The 21,301-nt window shown below is 32.1% G+C and overlaps 1 protein-coding gene across 2 annotated transcripts in view; it reads right to left on the bottom strand.

Moving 5' to 3' along the window:
* LOC105168126 (nucleobase-ascorbate transporter 1) overlaps positions 1–9,245 on the bottom strand; it is a 12,570-nt gene extending 3,325 nt beyond the window's left edge. Inside the window, exons 1-9 of one of the 2 annotated variants that reach the window (XM_011088074.2) lie at positions 8,506–8,581; positions 6,868–6,965; positions 6,241–6,417; positions 5,868–5,968; positions 5,704–5,779; positions 4,972–5,031; positions 4,698–4,885; positions 4,513–4,609; positions 592–678 (exon numbers count right to left, since the gene is read on the bottom strand). In XM_011088074.2, coding sequence (XP_011086376.1) covers positions 592–678; positions 4,513–4,609; positions 4,698–4,885; positions 4,972–5,031; positions 5,704–5,779; positions 5,868–5,968; positions 6,241–6,417; positions 6,868–6,965; positions 8,506–8,581 — 960 coding nt within the window. Of the gene's footprint in view, positions 1–591; positions 679–4,512; positions 4,610–4,697; positions 4,886–4,971; positions 5,032–5,703; positions 5,780–5,867; positions 5,969–6,240; positions 6,418–6,867; positions 6,966–8,505; positions 8,582–8,990 lie in introns of those variants that run through there. The other variant, XM_020695757.1, reaches the window with a different exon arrangement.

Here is a 21,301-nt window from a genome sequence, read left to right on the forward strand (position 1 = left end):
GGGGGTGGGGGGTGGGGCACCAAAATAATTCAAAATAACTCTTATTGGTTCGGATTTTTATAAGAACTTCACAAGCAAAAATTATATCTCATGTGAAATTCAAGTTGATATTTGCAACATCTTTTTAATTTGTTTTTATGATCTAATTTGGATAAGAGAAGAAGTTTTAATTTAATAGATTTTTTAAAATAAAATAAATAAACTACTTTTACAATAATATAAATTAAATTTAATATCTATGCAAATTGATATATGGAAAATATTTATCAACATGAAACGCACAGGGCAAATACTACGACCTTAGCGTTATGATAGCATGCATACATATATATATATATATATTTACATAAATATTTTCTAGTGCTTGAACCTAGAGAAAAGAAACATAATGAATCAACAAAGCAAGCTATTTCATCATTTTTTTGTAAGTAAAATTGTTATGTATTTTTGCTCATCACTATGACGCTCGAGTAACAAAATATGCAATTAATAGTGTAACTTAATCTTTTCGCGGCAGATCGTGGGTTAACAACAAAAAGTAATGCAATACGAACAAGATAGATGAACCGGAGTAGAGTTTAATTGGCGTACCTGCCAACCAATGCCTCGACTCAGTACATAGGCTGGAGGTGGGGTGGCAATTGCCAGACGAGATGCTGCTTTGTATGCTCCAGTGGACTACAAATACAACCAAAGTCAAGTTGAATCTTATATAAGTTGTTGGGAACAAAAAAAAAATGATAAGACAATGTAAGTTGTATAAATAGATAGTCCATCAAGCATGAAACCCAAAGAAAAATCATTAATTAGATATTAAGGTTGATTTCCTCCCATCATACAAAACTATGTTTTATTGCTGAAGTTGGCAACCGAGATAAGTATGGAAATGGAATACCTTTTTTAGCACCACATCACCCAAAAATTTAGGATTCTAGATCATAGAATATTTATGTTGACAATAAATTATAGACAGATAAACTATGCATCAAAAGCACTAAGCCTAAATTTGGTAAAATTCCAATTTGTCCCCTTAATACATGTTCATTTGTGATAGATACTCTGTGGACTTCAAATTAAATTATTGAACTTTCATTTAAACTGGACTAAGTTACAAGAATCCTTCTTCTTTGTTCAAGATGATTAATAGAGAATACTATGCAAATTATATTTTTTCTTGGGTAAATTGCCATTTACCCACCTGTGTTATGGAAGGCAAACAACCCCCTTATAAAAAATAAAATAGTAATTTATCCTCACGTGTTTTTAATATGTAGCAATTCACAAAAAATGAAGCAAGCTACCTCCCTACTTAAGGAGGTAAATTGCTTAATTTTTTAAAACACAGAGGGGTAAATTGCTATTTATTTTTCATAAGGCGTAATTTGCTCATTTCCAATATCACATGAGGCTAAATTGCTATCCACCCTTTTTTCTTATCTATAATAATTTATCAATTTTAATGAAAAAATCTCCATCCCTATCCCTACTAGTAAAAAAGTAGGGATGTTCCCCACAATTTTAGTGATACTTAGAATATCCTCATAATATGTGGCTTTGAAATTATTTATCGATTAGATAGGCATGAACCTACATAGAAATTTTATCATATAAAAAACTAATATTTGGTTAGTATTTGATCTAGTATTTGGGTTCCTCCTACTCTTTTTGATAACCAATACTAAGTGAAATTAGAAAAATTCAAACATATATTCTATCTTCTTCTAATGGTAATCCTCTTTTAAATAATCAATTATGAAAAGTATTTTTCCTTAGTGTCACTTAAGTTGATTGCATAATAGCATAAGTACTTGTAAACATTTTGATCTCTTTTATATTATTAAACTGATTATATATGAAATTCAAAAAATCAAATTCTTAAATTAATAATCAAATACTGTTTTACATAAATTGTGTTATTTGAATTAGTGGCTTAAATTCTTTTTAATACGCAATTCTCATAAAGAAAACTATACAAATCATGCTATCAACTAAGTTAAGGATCTGAAGCTTAATATCAATAACTTTTACAATTACAAAAAAATCATTTTATGAAAGATGATTTCAAATAGTTAACATATATAGGTATTTATGAAAATTAATATTATTATCACCTTAAATTTTGATGTCGATGATATTTAATAAAATGTGTTACTTCGAAAAATTGAACTTAAACTTTGGTTTATAAAATATTTTATAAGTTTCTTGAACGATATAAATTCATTTATAAAAGGGTAAATCACAACCACCTTTCTTGAGGTTTAGCATAATTACAGATACCTCCTCATTGTCGGAAAACATACAAATACCCCTCTGATTTTAATGTCCGTCTAACAAGCCCATTCTGTTAGGTTTTCATCCAATTTTTTTGGTGAATTAACCAAAATGCCCTTCTATATTATAAATTATAATTTTATATATATTTTATAATTTTCTAAAATATTTTTATGAACTAATATTCCCTCTAGATTATTTATTTTGTCTACCCTCTAATTTTTTTACATTTTCTCAAAATATTTTTTTATTTTTGAAAAAATTCAACAAGGTTAAAATAGTAATGTTCACTTCACCATCTAGGTATACAATTATTTTTAATTTGAGGGGGGTATTTGTAATTTTTCAAACAACAAGAGGTATTCGTAATTATATCAAATTTCAGAGAAGATAGTTGTAATTTACCCTTTATAAAATGACTTAATTCCTTATTGATTTTCTATTACAATTTTTTACGGATTTGTATACATAATTTAACTTTTGAAGAATACATACACTTAATCTATATTTATATATACACATATTATATATGCTATATATATATGGAAAAAAAAGTATGAATAAGCTTAAAATACTTACATTATGTTTGTTTTCATTTCCAACTTATTTCCGAAACAAGTCAAAACATACCCAATGTTTGCCATCATTCAAAAACACCTTATTTAGGTGTTTTTAACTGTTTTAGCATAAAAACATACATATATATATATACACATATATACATAAATATATATAAAAAAGGCATGATTTGACAATGAATAGTAATTTTTGTCTCCCAGAATACAACATTAAACATATAATACTTATTTTAAATTATCTCCAAAGACATGATTTGACAATGAATAGTAATTTTTGTCACCCAAAACACAACATTAAATATATAATACTTATTTTAAATTATCTCCAAAAACAAATCCAAGCATACATACTATCTCTAACACACACTTGTTTATCTTTGTTTTTCTCTCTCTATTTTCACAAAACACAACAAAACACTCAGAAAACGAATCCAAACATTATGTTAATGTTTCTTAACTTCTTGAGAAGACAAAAATATGGAGAAAATCAGTTTTACCTATCTTGAATCCAAATTAGTACAAGTAAACTTAAGATTTTAAATAAATCGTATTAAAAGACATCATATTGATTACAATGAAATATAATTTGATAATTGAACATTGTAGTGCACTCCTTCTCTTTTTTCTTTTTCTCGGCATATCAAATAGGTATGGAAAAGAACATATACTACGAATGGTTAATATACCTTATGAAAACCTTATTTTAACGAAAAATCTAAAATTAGACTTATAAACTTAGTAGATAGATACTAATTCTATTTCATTCTTTTTTCTTTTGTTGTGAGGTAGACAAAGTAAATTTTTTGTTATGCATCCATTAAGTTACTCATGTAACAAAGAGCTATAATATTAATTTAATAGCAGAATAGCAATGCAATTTGTTAATAATAAAGCCAGTTAAAAAATCAAAGAGTATACAATTTAAACTCATGATCATATTATTATCGGACTGTAATCTTATTTAGATTTTCTACATAGCTTTAAAATGCTGAACATTGCAGTACTATAAACCTAAAAAGTTACTTTAATACTAAAATAAAAATTATAAGTTGTTCATATTTCATGATATGTATTTTGGTAAATATGTTTTCACAAAGAATTTTCCCATTATAAGCAACCTTTTCCGAATACTAAACTTTAGTATTTAAATGTACTTTTTGTTTTATTAGCGTGTCTTATATGGTGAATGAAAGAATTTCTTAATTATTCAGCAAAATAAATGTAACACATTGTTTTAATTAATTAATTAATTTGGCATGCATGAACGAGCGTATACTTATGCATAAAAGTTCCAACTAAAACTTGCTTATTATAAATACAAATCATAATAAGTACACTTTGGTGAATTGAACCTTTCCAAAGATGCACTTGAGTAGTTCAGACATCATTACAGTTATAAACTATTTCTTTTCTTAGTTAACCTTAAAAAGGGATATGATGTATTTTAATACCTTCTGAATTCTAACTATGGGTTCTGTATCCAAAAAAATAATTGGAAATTGACAGATTAAATAGAGTAATTCTTGAAACCAACTAAATTGAAAAGGTAGAGTCAGAAGTTCAAGAATGACTGTCCATTAGGCCACAACTGGGAAATGCAAAATGGAACTTATCTAAATGTTTTTCAAAAGTTTAACAGACAAACTGGACTTTAGAACAATACCTCAACCATTGAGACAAGAACAGCAGACATCATGGCAAAGGAATGACCTGCCGCAAACGTAGGTGGGCCCCACTGCAGAGGATACGGGAACTTGAACCTTAAAACAACAGAGAGTAGATTATTAGATTTCTGCAAAAAAAATTAAGTAAAAGTTTGGCAAAAGAATTACTACATAGACACACAACCATGGAGCTGTGGATATAAGATTTGCCCTGTCTGTACGGCAACTGACTTGAGTTTCACTCGGTTTGCCACGGTAAGCTCCACTAGCTGTTAGTATGAGGGAGTATATCCAAATAATGGAGACGCAGATCAATACAGGAAACCGTTCAAATATGGGGAAGTCCCTCAGTGGCTTAACATGCTTCAGATACTGAAAGCGGAAAACTGTTACTTGCATGAATGACAGAAAAGCCGGGACAAGAGCTTTTACAATTGAATCATGCAGGATCAACTCACTTGTGACAAGGCGATAACCAAGAAAAGCATTGGCAAACCAATTTCTACACAGTTACCTAGCTGCAAAACAGATAAGAAACGAGCATCTGTTAATAAACGAGCAATTATGGTTGTTGATTGTTTATCTTACACTGACTGTATAAAGAACCGATGGCTTTAGCACTTCCAGCATCTTGTACATCAAAGAATCATGGGGAGTGGGAACACGCAATTAATATCTTGACCTTTTTGCTAAAGAAAATATGCAGCATATCAATATGCTAATTTGTGCTGTAAATTTACTGAAATTAGAATGCTTGTTTAATATGCTGCCCACTTCAGACATTGTTATATTGTAAGCGTATGCACTTTCGTTTCTATACTTGCATTCAACTGAAACTATAGAAACTCACGAATCCAATATATATTTCTGGAGTTGAGATTCCATGTCACTGCAATGGAGTTGTGAAACACCATGGACATACTAATGAGGCGGCCATATTAATGAGGCAGGTTCAGAACATAGCGTTCATTGTCTCTATGTTTATAATTTTGTAGGCATTTTTGGTATTGCTGGAACAAGGATGGAAAATTCTGGAAACTCCAACAAACTAGACAGACTTGCTGCTAAAACAAGAATCAGTTATGGGAAATCTCTTGATATTTGCCTAGTAGAATCATATGAATATATGATTAACATAAAACCCAAGCAAATCTATGGAGATATAAGGAAATATCAACAGGAAAACTTACTGCTGGAAATCCTCGTTGAAATAAGCCCAAACCAACTAATCCAACGACAGGTGCCATTCCAAGGGGACTGAAGAAGCTGAGAATAAACAATCTAAAACTCATGAATGTTTCCACAAATGGAAGTTCTTTTAGCCTTCTAAGTAATTGGATGATAAAAACTGTACCGTGAAAAGAGACCCCACACTTGGCTGTACCCCAGAATTATTTGTATACTCGCAGCAACAATAAGAGCTCCTTGGATAGCTCTCATAGTTTGTGTAAATCTCTGTGAAACAGTCAAATATGAAATGTAAGTTTCAATTCCCCGTCAACATAGAAACCTATAAGCTCTAGCCTGCTTGAACTGTCGCTTTTACTATTTTAGTTGCGACATGCATACGGTATCTTCTAGTGATTTATCGAACTGCAAAACAAATTTATTGATCTAGGCGGAAGTAGTGAAGTCAATTTACACAGAACCATGTAATATTCAAAAGGTATAAACATCAAAAAGACCCTCGAGGTTGGGAGATGGGAATGGAAACAACAGGTACTTACTACATGAGGCTCATCAATCCGTTGCAATTGCGAGTCATTAATAATATATGCTATGGGAACAAGATAAGCAAAGGACCCTCCAACAACAGCAGGTAACCTGGTCCCAAAGAGGGCCTGAAGAAGGGTGTTGATGCCAGCTACAAAAAGCAATGTCTGAATAACTCGTGCTTTATCCCCCTGTGTATTGGTGAACACATAGCTTAGTGAGAGGGAAAAGGGAACTTTTCAAACTAGTTAAACTATATGTTTTGCTTGATATATCTAAAAGCCTTAAGACCAAGTTATAAAGACCAAGAACTGAGGAAAGAAAATATTTAGAAGTGATATTGGCCCAACCATCTCGTATGTATGTGATACCAAATTGACCATTAAAGATAAATGGTCCTAAGGTTGGAGAAGAAGATTCAATTTCCTTGAAACACGTCTAACTTGTGAAGAAACTTGATTTGCCATAACGAGCTAAACAAAAGGTAAACCAGGAAAAGAAAAAACACTAAAGGAGCTCAATATTTGCGTGAGTAAAACTTCTCGAAAGACTGACCAGTTTCTAGCTACCTTATCAAATCAGTCAAGATTCGCCTTTTAAGCAGACAAAATAACTAAAAAACAAATACGAGATCAGCTTACATCAGATCCACCCATCGTAGGGACAAGCACTGTGGGAATCATCACACTTGTGCCAAGCACTAAAATGTAGTTCTGAAATGCTAACAAAATGGTTTCAGCTGCAGATAGAAAATAAAAAATCAGGGGGTTTAGAGAATTTAATATTTCTTCTTTTATGGCTAAATGACATCTGTTACATTCATATCGAAGTGGTAGCAGAAGAATTATCTATATACGCTAACTTCCTTGTTTGGTATCAAACAAAACTAATCTGTATTAGCTTGCCAAGAAAATACTTGACAAATAACTAACATAAGTTTTACCAGAAGCACCAAGTCAAGAATCATAGTTGATGATTCTCCTTTAATAACTGGAGAGAGAATTTATGCAAGTGAAAAGCATGCAAAATCTTTTGTTTTTTTAAATTTTAATAGCAAAAGCTTATGGGAATATTAGGAAGGATGCGTTTGTTTGGCCTGCACAGAGATGGCACTTGGCTAGTTCACCAGAAATGGAAATCCAGCTTTTCATATGCCTGCATTTGTGGTCAGATTTCAAATCTTCACTTTTGTACTATTGGAACACATTAGTCTTGCAAATTTTAGCTTATTACATGGTACCATGAATACAGAAACACATAAAGTAAAATTGTCAGATTCCAAATGCATAAGAAGTCAATTCTCACCCAACAAAAAGGACTGCATTTAAGTGTCCCTACAGCTTCAGTTTCACGTACAATTGTCATTGTAGCTAGCATTTTAACCAGAGGTATCTTTGGCATACAATAGTAGCATAAACAGTCTTTCACATAACAGAACAAAAGTTGAATAGGCAAAGAAGATTTCCTCATCATAATCACTTATATGATTTTGTTCAAGGGCCTTACAAAATTCATAGAACTTTGAAAGTGAGGTTATTTTGAGACAATGGGGAAAATGACATAAGAATCAAGAAATCTTGCCCGGCATTTCTTAAAATCACTGTCTATTATTTGTTGTATCAAGCTCTTTTCTACTTTTAGTACTTCAAAATTTTAGTAGATGCATTCATTTGTTCAAGATAAACTATTACCAAGAGAGAAGTTCTTTTTGGCATACTCATGACAAATAGAACGAATGAGATACATTCTTAACTAAACAAATCAACACACTAAAAAGATGCTCACTTCAAACATTCACAAAACAGTGTCCAATTCGTATCTCATTTAGTAGCTTACATAGCAAAATCCCATGAGTCTAATTACACATTTTTACAGTCCCATTAGTCACAAAACTCATCACAACCAAAAAATAGCCGTAACTCCACACACAGAAACTGACAGAGGTACAAGGGTTGAAAAGAAACAGCCTTTATAACTATAAACTAACATCATTAATCACAACGGAGCAAAGTTCCAGCTTTTGTCAGGTCAATAAATGAGGCTTTCCCCCACTCAACTAATCCCACACAACACCGTTTCTTGATTTTTGAACCAAAAAACCCTTCAACCCCACCAGAACACACGGAACTGTTCTAATAAATGTACAAGCAAACTCCATAAACATTCAGATGACGAGAAACAACAAACAAACACACACATGCCACCCACGAAACTGAAACTCTTTATGCCTATATGCTATGTCCGCTTAAAGTGTAAGGGAGAAAAACGATGCAACGTACGCCATGGAGGATTAGAATCAATGCAGTACTCAAGGTCCTGAAGCTGCTCCATGGGAGGGTGTGCAATGTCACCCATCACTCCGTCTTTCTTGTGTGTATCTCCGTGCGTGTGTGAGGGAGAATAAGAAGAAGAACAAGAACAAGAAGAAACAGAAGAATGAAGGGATGAACTAAGAACAAAGTAAAGCAGCAGCAACAGCAGATAGAGAAGAAAAAAAAAGTTGGAAAAAGTGCAGTCGAGAAGAATATATAAAAGAGAGAGAGAGAGAGAGAGAGAGAGAGAGGAGAGAGAAGGAACAAATATGCCACTCACGTACCAAAAAAGCGAGCAAATGGGAATATAAACACACACATACATCTATACGTATATATATATATATATATCTACACTAATATAAAATAAAATAAAATAAATTCTCGACACTCACAAATGCCTATATGCTATGTCCGCTTAAAGTGTAAGGGAGAAAAACGATGCAACGTACGCCATGGAGGATTAGAATCAATGCAGTACTCAAGGTCCTGAAGCTGCTCCATGGGAGGGTGTGCAATGTCACCCATCACTCCGTCTTTCTTGTGTGTATCTCCGTGCGTGTGTGAGGGAGAATAAGAAGAAGAACAAGAACAAGAAGAAACAGAAGAATGAAGGGATGAACTAAGAACAAAGTAAAGCAGCAGCAACAGCAGATAGAGAAGAAAAAAAAAGTTGGAAAAAGTGCAGTCGAGAAGAATATATAAAAGAGAGAGAGAGAGAGAGAGAGAGAGAGAGGAGAGAGAAGGAACAAATATGCCACTCACGTACCAAAAAAGCGAGCAAATGGGAATATAAACACACACATACATCTATACGTATATATATATATATATATCTACACTAATATAAAATAAAATAAAATAAATTCTCGACACTCACAAACAATAATTAATAATATTACTGCACTAATTTTTTATAAAATAAAAAAAAATATTTTTTATGATAAAATAACTGTCTTATTCAATTTTTCAAAATTTACATTAATTAATATTTTTTTATTTTTTTATTTTTATAATATATAAATATATATATTTTATTCTTATTTATAATATATAAAATTATTTATTATATGCACGTAGAAATAATATATCACAATAATCATTATATACATATAGATACAAGAAAACACACACACACACTTGTGTAGGGGTTTTCCCACATATCATGCGACGATAGATAGGCCTTGGCTTTTTGAATTTATTTTCCATTTCTGTTATTACGTTGTCGGCACTTTGCCACTCTTTCTCCACTTATTTACGGTTTCGCCACTGCAACACCCAAAACCAAAACATCCATCTATTAAATGCCGATTTCTGTGTAATTTCAGTTCGTGTGACAATAAATGCGACATCATGAACAATAGTCTCAATTATTTATATTTATTGCGACTTTGTCTTAGTGCATTACACTCAACAAAAATAATATAACATCCTAGGATTCTACTTTATTATTTTTCTTTAAAAAAATCAACTGATCCTGTAAACATAGATTGAATAACAAAAAATGTTATAATTATAAATATTTTATTTTATTTAAAAATTTTAAATACTTATTATTTGTCTAAGGAATAGTGTTACGAGGGAGTATTTTTGTTAAACAACTGTTAATTTTGTGAAATTGCATTCGAATTGAATAATCTGAAATCATACTTAATATTAAATCATTTGAATATGTTTGGATAATTTCAAATTGAGAAAAATGCAAGCAACCCCCTCGTGATGTCGCAAATGAGCAAATTACCCCCTTATGAAAAAATAAATAACGATTTACTTTCCTGTATTTTTTAAAATACAATAATTTACCCCCTCTATGATTTTTAAAATGAAGAAATTTCACTCCCTGTATAAGGATGTAAATTGCTTCATTTTAAAAAGTATAAGGGGGTAAATTTTTATATTTTTTTCATAGGGGGGTAATGTGCTCATTTTCAATATCATAGGGAGGTAAATTGCTATTCATCCATTTCAAATTTAAAGGATTTCAAACTCTTCCATTCTAGTTCTGAACTATGTTTTGATGAATATGAATGGATTTCAAAAAAAATTTTGGATCGAGTCATTTAAAATCATTTATCTAAATTTTTCCTTCAAATCCAAACCCATTCATCCAAATACACCCTGGGTATTTGAAAATTTTCAAGCAACAGGGGAGTATTTAAAATTAATGTAAATTTCATAGAAATTCATTGTAATTTATCCTGTTTCCTGATGTGTGTGTTTTGTTTTTTACGTGAGAATAATTAAGTTGTAAGCTAAGCAGTAATAATAAGATAAAGGTGTTTAAAAACAAAAAGTTAATAGTGAACAGAATTTAAAGTCGGAGCATTTGAAAAAAAAAAAAAAACAGATTAATACTTACAATTTTACTAGTATAAGCTGCAGAAGTTGATAAGATATACTTACAACTTTTGACTTAAATTAATTTAAATTAAGTTGTTCAAAAATAAAAACTGTAAGTCAAAAACACTCATTTCAGCTTATTTTTAGCAAATCAGCTGATAATCGCATGAAGCAGATATTGAAAAATTTTAGGGTGCGTTTTGATTGATGGATTCGGATTTTAGGAAATGATTTGGAGAAAATATTTCAAATAACTCAATATGAAAAGAATCTGGCATCCAACATTATTTTAACAGAACATAGTTCAAAATTAGAATTCAAGAATTTGAAATTCTTTAAATTTTGAATTATCCAAACAAATTCAAACGTGTTAATATTGACAAATTTTAGTAGCTTAAAGAAAATAAAAACATTTGAGGGGTGTATTTGATAATTTTCAAAATTAGTAGATTCTGGAAATATAGATCAGATATTGACAAATTTTAATGGTTTTAGTCTCAAAAGAATAATTATAAACACATTTGAGGGCTGTATTTGACAATTTTCAAAACCATTGAGTCCTAAAATATAGATCAGATATTGAAAAAATTTAGATTACATTTAAATTGATAAATTGAAAATTATAGATTTTTAATCCCTAATAATAAAATTTTTAAATGTATTTAAATTATTTTAAATTAAAATATTTCGTTTTCAAACTGATCAATTCAAATGTAATCTTATTGTAGGTCAGAATGAAAAACCTAATTAATAATTATATGTACGGATACGAAATATTGGGGAGATTAATTAGTTAATCGTCGAACAATTATTATTTGAGATAAATAAATTTTTGAAAATATACGTATACTTGATTAATTACGAATTACAACGATTGTATATGTTTTAGGATAAATTATATTCATACTTTTTAAAATTTATTTTAATTATAAATACATTTCTGTTATATTAAAAATTTTATAATTATCTTTCTCGAAGTTTACAAAATATTATTACCAACCCAGTCGAACATATTTAAGTCGTGTTTAATATATTTTACCTTTATGTGATATTGCAAATGAGCAAATTACTATTTTATAAAAAAAATGATATCAATTTTACCCTCATTGTTTTTTAAGATAAAGGAATTTACCTCTCCATCTAAAAAAGTATATTGTTTCATTTAGAAAAAACACAGGTGGTAAATTGCTATATTTTTAAAAATACGGAGAGATAAATTAATCTTTTATAAAAGAGTAATTATTCGTTTACAATATTACAAAGAAATTGCTTGTATTTTTACCTGGTTAGGCCCGTTGGTATGGCTCGATTGACATTTGACGACTCTAGCATTGTTTGGATTTGTGTTTTAATTGTTTTATTTTGTGTTTTGAAAATAGAGAGAGAAAAATAGAATAAATAAGTATTTGTTGAAAATAGATGACATGTTTGGATTTGTATTTTGGGGTAATTTAAAATATTTTAAAATAAGTGGTATATGTATGATATTGGGATTTGGGGGACACCATTGTCAAATTATATATTTTGATATATAAATATGTATATATATAAATATTTATGTTTAATATTGTATTTTTTGGAGATAAAAATTACTGTATATTATCAAATCATGTCTGTTTTATATTATGTATATATATATATTATATATAGAAAGTTGAAAAATAAAAAAACACGCAGATAAAGTGTAAAAACACAAAAACAAACATTGAGTGTGTTTTATCTTATCTTGCCCGTTTCACTATACCAAATGCGGACCAATATTTTGCCTTTCCGGTTAGGTTGTATAAAATTGTACACGAATTGAAGGACAAATATGTCATTTTACAACAGAGGTTGACAACTTGTGTTGTCGTGAGTTGTCTGGATGCAGCTTATAAATGTGATGTTGAAATGAACCATTATGCAGAGGGATAATTAGACTTTCCTATGATGGGATTTGGTATAAATATACGTATTTTTTTTTGTTTTGGGAGATTACATCAGCGCTTATAAAGTTATTTTTATCTAACAAATAAGTTATTTTATTAGTTATATTTGTTGATATTAACAATAAAATCGAAAAAAAAATTATATTTACCATCGATTCACTTATTAATGATTTATTATAGGTCAAATAAATATGTTTTATAACCGAATTATTTTCATACGTTTTCACGCGTTAATGCATGTGAGGAGGTATATCTTCACCCTTACAAGGGTAGTTTAGTTGGAAAAAAGGTGTTTGACCTGTAATAAGTCATTCGAGGATAAATATCAATTTTTATTCATGTTATTTTTTTTTTGTTAAACTCAGTAAATTCAGTGAGTTTTAACTAAAAGAGGAACTTATTTGTTAGACAAAAATAAATCTTAAAAATACGAAATATAATTTTTTAAATTATAAAAATTTACGTATAATTACATAAATTTATAAAAAGAGAAATATAATTATCCCTTATGTATAAAATCGAATACGTCGACACTTCAAAATATTATATATATCTCCTCAATCACTTGTCGAACAATGTGCCAAGAACACATCATATATGGCTCATATTAGACCAGTAATAGCGTATGTGTAAGGGATAATTATGGTTGGATTCTCTAAAATTTGATGTAATTATGTATAAATTTTTTTATAATTTAAAAATTTACATTTAATACTCTTAAAATTTATTTTTGTCTAACATATATATCATTTCACTAGTCAAAATTTACTGATATTGACAAAAAATAAATAAATAAAATTAATATTTACCCTTAATTGAATTATTACTGATTTAATGCAGGTCAAATGATTTTTTTTTGAACTAAACTACTCTTATAATGGTAAAAATTTACATCCTCACATGTATTAATGCGTGAAGACGTATGAGAGTAATTTGGTTATAAAAAGATTTATCTGACGTGCTATACGTCAGTAATAAGTCAATCAGAGATAAATATAGATTTTTTTTTTGTCAATATCAACAAATTTCGTGAATTTTGACCAGATGTAAGCAAACCTCATGGGTGCTAGATGTAAAATTTCAAACTACAGAAAATTTATGTGTAATTAAACTAAATTTTAGGGGGGAGAGTATAATTATTAGTATTTTTAATGTATTTTAAAAAATATAAATAATAAAATAAAAATAAAATGTTGTAAATCTTTTGGAAAAGTAGTAGGGTAATCCAAATTTACTTTTTCTCTTTTCACATTTCTTTTCATGGACGTACTTTTTGAGAAAAAGGTCTTTGCTTAGTATTTATATATATATATATATCTTCATGCATATAATATATATATTTATATATAATTGATATATTCTAAATAAAATAATAAAAATAAACACAAAAAATGCCCCCAATATTCCACAAAATTACATAACAATGGGTTGGCCCCATGACACCAAATTACAGTAGAATCTCTATAAATAAATAATATTGGGATTATGTAATTTTATTAATTTAAAGAGATATTAATTAATCGGTTAAGTAATAATTTTATTAATTTATAGAGTTTTTTTCGTGTTAACAAACCTATATTATTTTTCATAAATTAGATATTGATATATTTTTCGTTACAGTATGAGAATGCAATAGCAAAACTCCCGGATGCAGTAAGAAAAATTAGAGATGAAATACAACCGAATTTAAATTTTAAGAAGGAGGAAGCAACAATAGAACCATATTTTACTAAACTGTCCTAGTTATATTTGTAATTTTGTAGAATTATTAATTTATAATATTGAAGGGACCATTAATTTATATAAGGATCTTTCGAAAAATTATTATTTTATTAATTTATCAAAATTATTACTTTGAACCGTGGCCCAAAGATGCAAGTAATTATTTTTATAATATTATAAATAAGTAAATTATTTTTACATAAAAAAAAATAATTCATTCTTCTGTATTTTTTAAAATGCAGCAATTTACCACCTGTATTTTCTAAAATTGAGCAACTTACCTTCATAGATAGGGAGGTAAATTACTTCATTTTAAAAAACATAGGAGGGATAAATTGCTATTTTTTTATTTTTTATTTATAATATCACAGGGAGATAAATTGCATTAACCACGTTTTTTACAATATATATAAACCACTATTTTTCTTAAGAAAAAGAAGGGGAAAAAAAAAAGAAATAATATTTTATTATAATTATAAACTGTTAACTTTATATATAGGGTAACTTATATTTTCCCATCCGAACTATATCCATTTTACACTTTGACATCTAAACTTGTATTTGTGTTAATTTGCCATATCAATTTTGTAAAATTTGCACTTTACTATATATGATCATTTTTTTTATTTATTTTTTTGTCGGAAAAACATCACATGCTGTGTATATGTGAAAAATATTACATTAATAAATCTTAAATTATATAAGGGTCTTTCAAAAAATTATTATCTTATTATTTATAATTATTACTCTTAACCTTGGCCCAAAGTTGAAATCGAAATATTACTTTTAAAAAAAATATTACTCTATAGAGGTTTTTGTGTACCTATAAAATTGATAAAGCTCAGCTTTACAGGTTATGATCCGAGATGGGCTAATACACACTAAATATTTACTTGTTTTTTTTTTTTTACACTTTATTTGTGTTAGTTTTTGGTCTTGGCCTTTGTATATATAATATATATACATACATAAATATAATATAAAATAAACATAATTTGATAATAAATAGTGATTTTCGTATTCCAGAGCATAATATTAAACATACAATACTTATATATATATATATAAAAGAAATATAGTTTGACACTGAATAATGACTTTTATCCCCTAAAACACAGTATCAAACATACAACACTTATTTTTAATTATGTTAATTTATCTCTAAAAATAAGTTCAAATATACACTTATTTCCAACACACACCCAACTTGAAGATTAACCTCAGAAATATAGGTCCAAGTTAGAGACTTAGTAAATACATCTGCAAGTCGAGCCTTTGAGGACACATGAATAAGAGCTAAAAAACCACTCTTATACTTATCTCTGACAAGATGGCAGTCGATCTCTAGATGCTTGTTGAAGGAAATAAAAGGTCTTGCTAATGCATCTTTTATTCTTACTTTCAGAAACTTTATTAAATGAATCATATTTTTAGAAGAAATTATATCAGGGCAATAGGATAATATCTTTCACATAAGCCATATTTACTTTCTTGAATAATGCATGATATCCCAAGTAGTCTCTAGAAGTATTTTGTTTACTAGTATTTTTGTCGGCCGGCACAATGTGGACTGGCCCGTAATAAAGCCTCCATCGTGGGTGATTATGTTGAAATTAAGAGTTCTGATGCTAGCTTAACAGAGGATGATGCTTGGGACCCTGGTTCGAAGAAGACGCGGGTTTCATGAAATACGATTTTCTTCAGTTATTTTTAGTAACGTGGCTTAGTCAGTTATTCAGTTATTTTTTCTTTTCAGTTTTTTTTCTGATTCGTCTTCTTCACTCTGTTTTTAACAGAGTTTCTGTTTTTTTTTTTTGTAACTTTTGAAACTTTGTTCAACCTTTGAAGGCAATACACAATTCAGAGTTTCCTTCATGGAATTGATGTTTCTTTTTGCTTTGTTTTATACTTTTATCATGGTATCAGAGCAAACTCCGTGAAGGTCTCTGTGAGTTTCTGTTTACAGTTGATACATTAGCATTCGATTATGGCGAGTGCTGAATACGCAGGCACAGGAATGGCGCATACTACATCAGACTTGGATTCTATGCAATTACAGGCATCGGATCACACTGGAATAGTGATGGTTTCAGCGATGTTAACCGGAAGCAATTACTTCGCCTGGAGTAGAGCAATAAGGCGAGCTTTGACGGCAAAAATGAAATTAGACTTTGTTGATGGTACTGCAGTTAGACCACCAGGCAATACAGATGATTTTAAGAAGTGGAATCGTATAGATTCCATGGTAACGACCTGGATTTTAAATTGTATGTCGAAGGAGCTTGCCGAGTCGTTTATGTATGTGAGTTCTTCGCGAGAACTCTGGCTAGAACTGGAAGCGAGGTTTGGCGAGAGCAACAGTCCGATGATTTATCAGTTGCAGCGAGAAATTAGTCAAGTAACACAAGGAAATATGTCAATTACAGAATATTACACTAAAATAAAACGATTGTGGGATGAGCTCACATGTTTGGCACCTACTCCGAAATGCGTCTGCACAGGCTGCACGTGTGGCATCAATAAGGCGATGGCAGAGATGACTACTTCCAATCAGTTGATACAGTTCTTGGTTGGATTGAACACGGTGTATGATCAGGCAAGGAACCAGATCTTGTTGCTAGAACCTCTGCCATCAGTTACTAAAGCTTATTCCATGCTCATTCGTATGGAAAAACAAATGCAGATGAATGTAAGTGGCTTTGAAATGAATAGTGGCGCCGCTTTTCAAGTTAAAACGCAAGGTTTTAAAAAGAAGGCTTTTGTGGATAAAAGGCATGTTTTCTGTGAGCATTGTCAACGAACTGGTCACTCCAAGGACACTTGTTTCAAACTTCACGGAGTGCCGGATTGGTACAAAGAAATGAACGATTCGAGGAGGAAAACAGGAGGCAGAGGGCGAGGATTTGTAGCTGCAGCAACTAGTGAATCAGCTTCTATGAAAACGGAGGGAGCTACAAATATTGCAGATATAGTTCGAACAGAGGTACAGAGGCTGATACATGATGAAATGCCTTTTGATCCCTTGAAGGTTAATTTCGCGCAGCTAGACAATTTCGCAGGTAATAGCATGAGCTCTACTTGTATGTTGTCTGGCTCTTGGATTATCGATAGCGGGGCAACAAGTCATATATGTGGAAATATTCATTTGTTCCAGTCCTACACTACACCTACACAACCTCTCACAATTCATTTACCAAATGGACAAACACAAACAGTCACACATATAGGCTCTGTTATGCTTTCTTCTGAAATTACACTAACACATGTTCTGTACATTCCAACTTTTTCCGTTAATCTGCTGTCCGTTAGACAATTATGCCAAGCTATGTCTGTTCAATTTTGCTTTCTAAAGTCTCGTTGTATCCTGCAGGACCTGAGGAGTGAGAGGGTGATGGCTACGGGACAACTCATAGGGAACTTATATGTCCTATTTTCTGCATCTGTTTCAATCAAAAATGTTTCTGTATCTCCTAGGATTGCTTGTAATTTAGATTCCTATGTTGGTGTTGCCGTGAATAAGGGTGATGTATGGCATAAACGTCTTGGACACTTGTCCAAAAATTCAATGAAACATATATCTTCTTTGTCTCATTTAGAATTTGATCACTCGTCTTGTGAAATCTGCCCCTTAGCTAAAATGCATCAACTCCCTTTCTCTTCAAGCTCCATTCATTCAACCTCAATTTTTGCTCTTGTTCACGCCGACATTTGGGGACCATATAAGGAACCCACTCTCTCCGGTTGTCACTACTTCTTAACCATTGTTGATGACTTTAGTAAGTCTACTTGGACATTCTTTATGTGCTACAAGAGTCAGTGTCTAGAGATGTTTCAAACTTTCTATAAACTTGTACTCACCCAGTTTAACAAACGTATCCAATCCATTCGCACAAATAATGGCTCCGAGTTCTTAAGTTCTCAATTCCAATCTTTTCTTCGCGATTCAGGCATCATTCATCAACGTACTTGCGCCTACACTCCGCAACAAAACGGAGTTGTAGAGAGGAAACACAGATTCCTTCTTGATATAGCTAGGTCCATCATGTTTCAGTCATCCTTTCCTAGGCGTTTTTGGGGCGATGCTATCCTTTCTGCCACTTATCTAGTTAATAGGTTTCCGACTGCTGTTTTAGGATGGAAGACTCCCTATGAAATTCTCTATCAAAAGGTTCCTTCCTACGAACATCTTAAGACCATTGGATGCCTCTGTTTCGCTATTAAGCCCAGTCCTCACCTATCTAAGTTTGATAAACGTTCTGTTAAATGTGTCTTGCTTGGGTACCCTCCTGGACAAAAGGGATACAAGTTATTTGATATTGATTCTAACACAACCTTCGTCTCTAGAAATGTGACGTTCCATGAAGATATTTTTTCCTTTGCTCAATCTCCTCCAGTTGTACCTCAAATTCCTTTACCTATCATTCCTTTAAATGATGATCCTCACACTGAATCTACTCGGTCTGCTGTTCCTTCACCTACTGCACATTTTCTCTCCTCCATCCTCTCAACCTATTCCTTCATCCACTTCTTCTACCTATATTCGTAGATCTCAACGGAATCATTCTAGGCCTGCTTGGCTCTCAGATTTTGTTTGTAACTTAGCATCTCACACCGCTGCCCCTACTATCACTTCCTTAAGTTCCACATATATGGACTTTGTTGCCTCTCTATCTGTTTTGCAGGAACCGCGCAATTACAAGGAGGCCTCGTCCAATCCTCAGTGGGTTGCTGCCATGGATAAAGAATTGCAAGCCTTGGAGTCTAATAACACTTGGGAGGTTGTTCCATTACCATCTGGTAAACGTTCCATTGGGTGCCGTTGGGTGTTCAAAATTAAGTTGAAGGATGATGGCTCGATTGAACGGTATAAGGCTAGGATAGTGGCCAAAGGATACACCCAAGTTGAGGGGGTGGATTATGTTGAACGCTTTTCTCCCGTTGCCAAGGCTGTGACCGTCCGTTTATTCATCGCGATTGCTACATCATTCCAGTGGCCATTACACCAGATTGATATCAATAACGCATTTCTTCACGGGCACCTCGATGAAGAAATTTACATGGACGCTCCTGAGGGATACTCTATTAAGCCTGGGTATGTTTGTCTCCTTAGGCGTTCTTTGTATGGTCTGAAACAAGCATCGCGACAATGGAATTTGGAGTTCTCGCGCAGTTTGACTGTCTTCAGTTTCAAGCAGTCCGAGCATGATCATTGTCTCTTCCTTAAGCCGTTGGATACTGGTTTTATTGGCCTCTTGGTATACGTTGACGATGTACTTATAATGGCTCCTACTGATGATCTTATTTCGCAGGTGAAGGTTCATCTTGATGCACTTTTTACCATCAAGGACTTAGGCTCTGCACGTTACTTTCTTGGGCTGCAAATAGCTCGTTCAGAAGCTGGCACCTCTGTCACTCAGTCCAAATATATCTCAGACATTATTGCTGATTGTGGTCTCCTCCATGCTCGACCTGCTGCTACTCCTCTAACCCCTGGCCTCAAGTTACATGATGATGATGATAATTTGCTTGAGGATCCAGAATCTTTTCGTCGCTTGATAGGACGTCTTCTTTACCTTAGCTTTACTCGGCCTAATATCTCACACGGTGTCCAGCAGTTGAGTCAATTTCTTCAACGTCCTTGTCGCTCTCATTGGTTAGCTGCCACTCGTTTAGTTCGCTATCTCAAGGGTACTTCGGCTCAAGGTCTTTTCTTCCCTGTTTCTAACTCTCTTAAGCTTCGGGCGTTTTGTGACGCGGATTGGGCTGCTTGTCCTGACACTAGGCGTTCTCTTTCTGGATTTTGTGTTTTCCTTGGTCCAACCATCATTTCTTGGAAGACCAAGAAACAGTGTACTGTCTCTCGATCGTCTGCGGAGGCGGAATATCGTAGTATGACAGCTGCTACCTGTGAACTAAAATGGATCTCTTTCTTGCTGCGTGATTTTGGCATTGCTTTGGATGGTCCTATTCCCTTTCATTGCGACAATCAGGCTGCTCTACATATTATGGCGAATCCCGTGTTTCATGAGCGTACCAAACATTTGGATATTGATTGCCACATTGTTCGCAATTGTTATAAAGAAGGTTTTCTTGATCCTATTTTTGTTCGCAGTCGTGAGCAACTGGCGGATTTGTTCACTAAGTCCCTTTCTTCTTCTCAGTTCTCTAGTCTTGTCTGCAAGTTGGGCTTGTTCATGGGATTTCCAAGTCCAACTTGTGGGGGGAGTGTTGAAATTAAGAGTTCTGATGCTAGCTCAACAGAGGATGATGCTTGGGACCCTGGTTCGAAGAAGACGCGGGTTTCATGAAATACGATTTTCTTCAGTTATTTTTTCTTTTCAGTTTTTTTTCTGATTCGTCTTCTTCACTCTGTTTTTAACAGAGTTTCTGTTTTATTTTTTTTAACTTTTGAAACTTTGTTCAACCTTTGAAGGCAATACACAATTCAAAGTTTCCTTCATGGAATTGATGTTTCTTTTTGCTTTGTTTTATACTTTTATCAGATTACAAAATCACTAGGACAGTCGATTTTGTGCTTTTCCGTTTCTGCCAATTTTGCCATTGGTTTTACGGTGGCAACGTCTCTATTATCCTCACCTTTCATCTAATTTGCTGAATCGAACAAGGGATTTCACCGGCAGAGAGGGGCGCCGGAAGCTCGCCGGAGTTGCCCATGTAATGTTGTGATCTGTGTGTGAAGTTGGAGTCAAGTGATGTTCTCTGCGGCAGTGATTAATTATAGGACCCGAAGTTGAGACTAAGAAGGAAACACC

This window comes from Sesamum indicum, linkage group LG8, assembly GCF_000512975.1.
Source record: "Sesamum indicum cultivar Zhongzhi No. 13 linkage group LG8, S_indicum_v1.0, whole genome shotgun sequence".
Lineage (NCBI taxonomy): Eukaryota > Viridiplantae > Streptophyta > Magnoliopsida > Lamiales > Pedaliaceae > Sesamum > Sesamum indicum.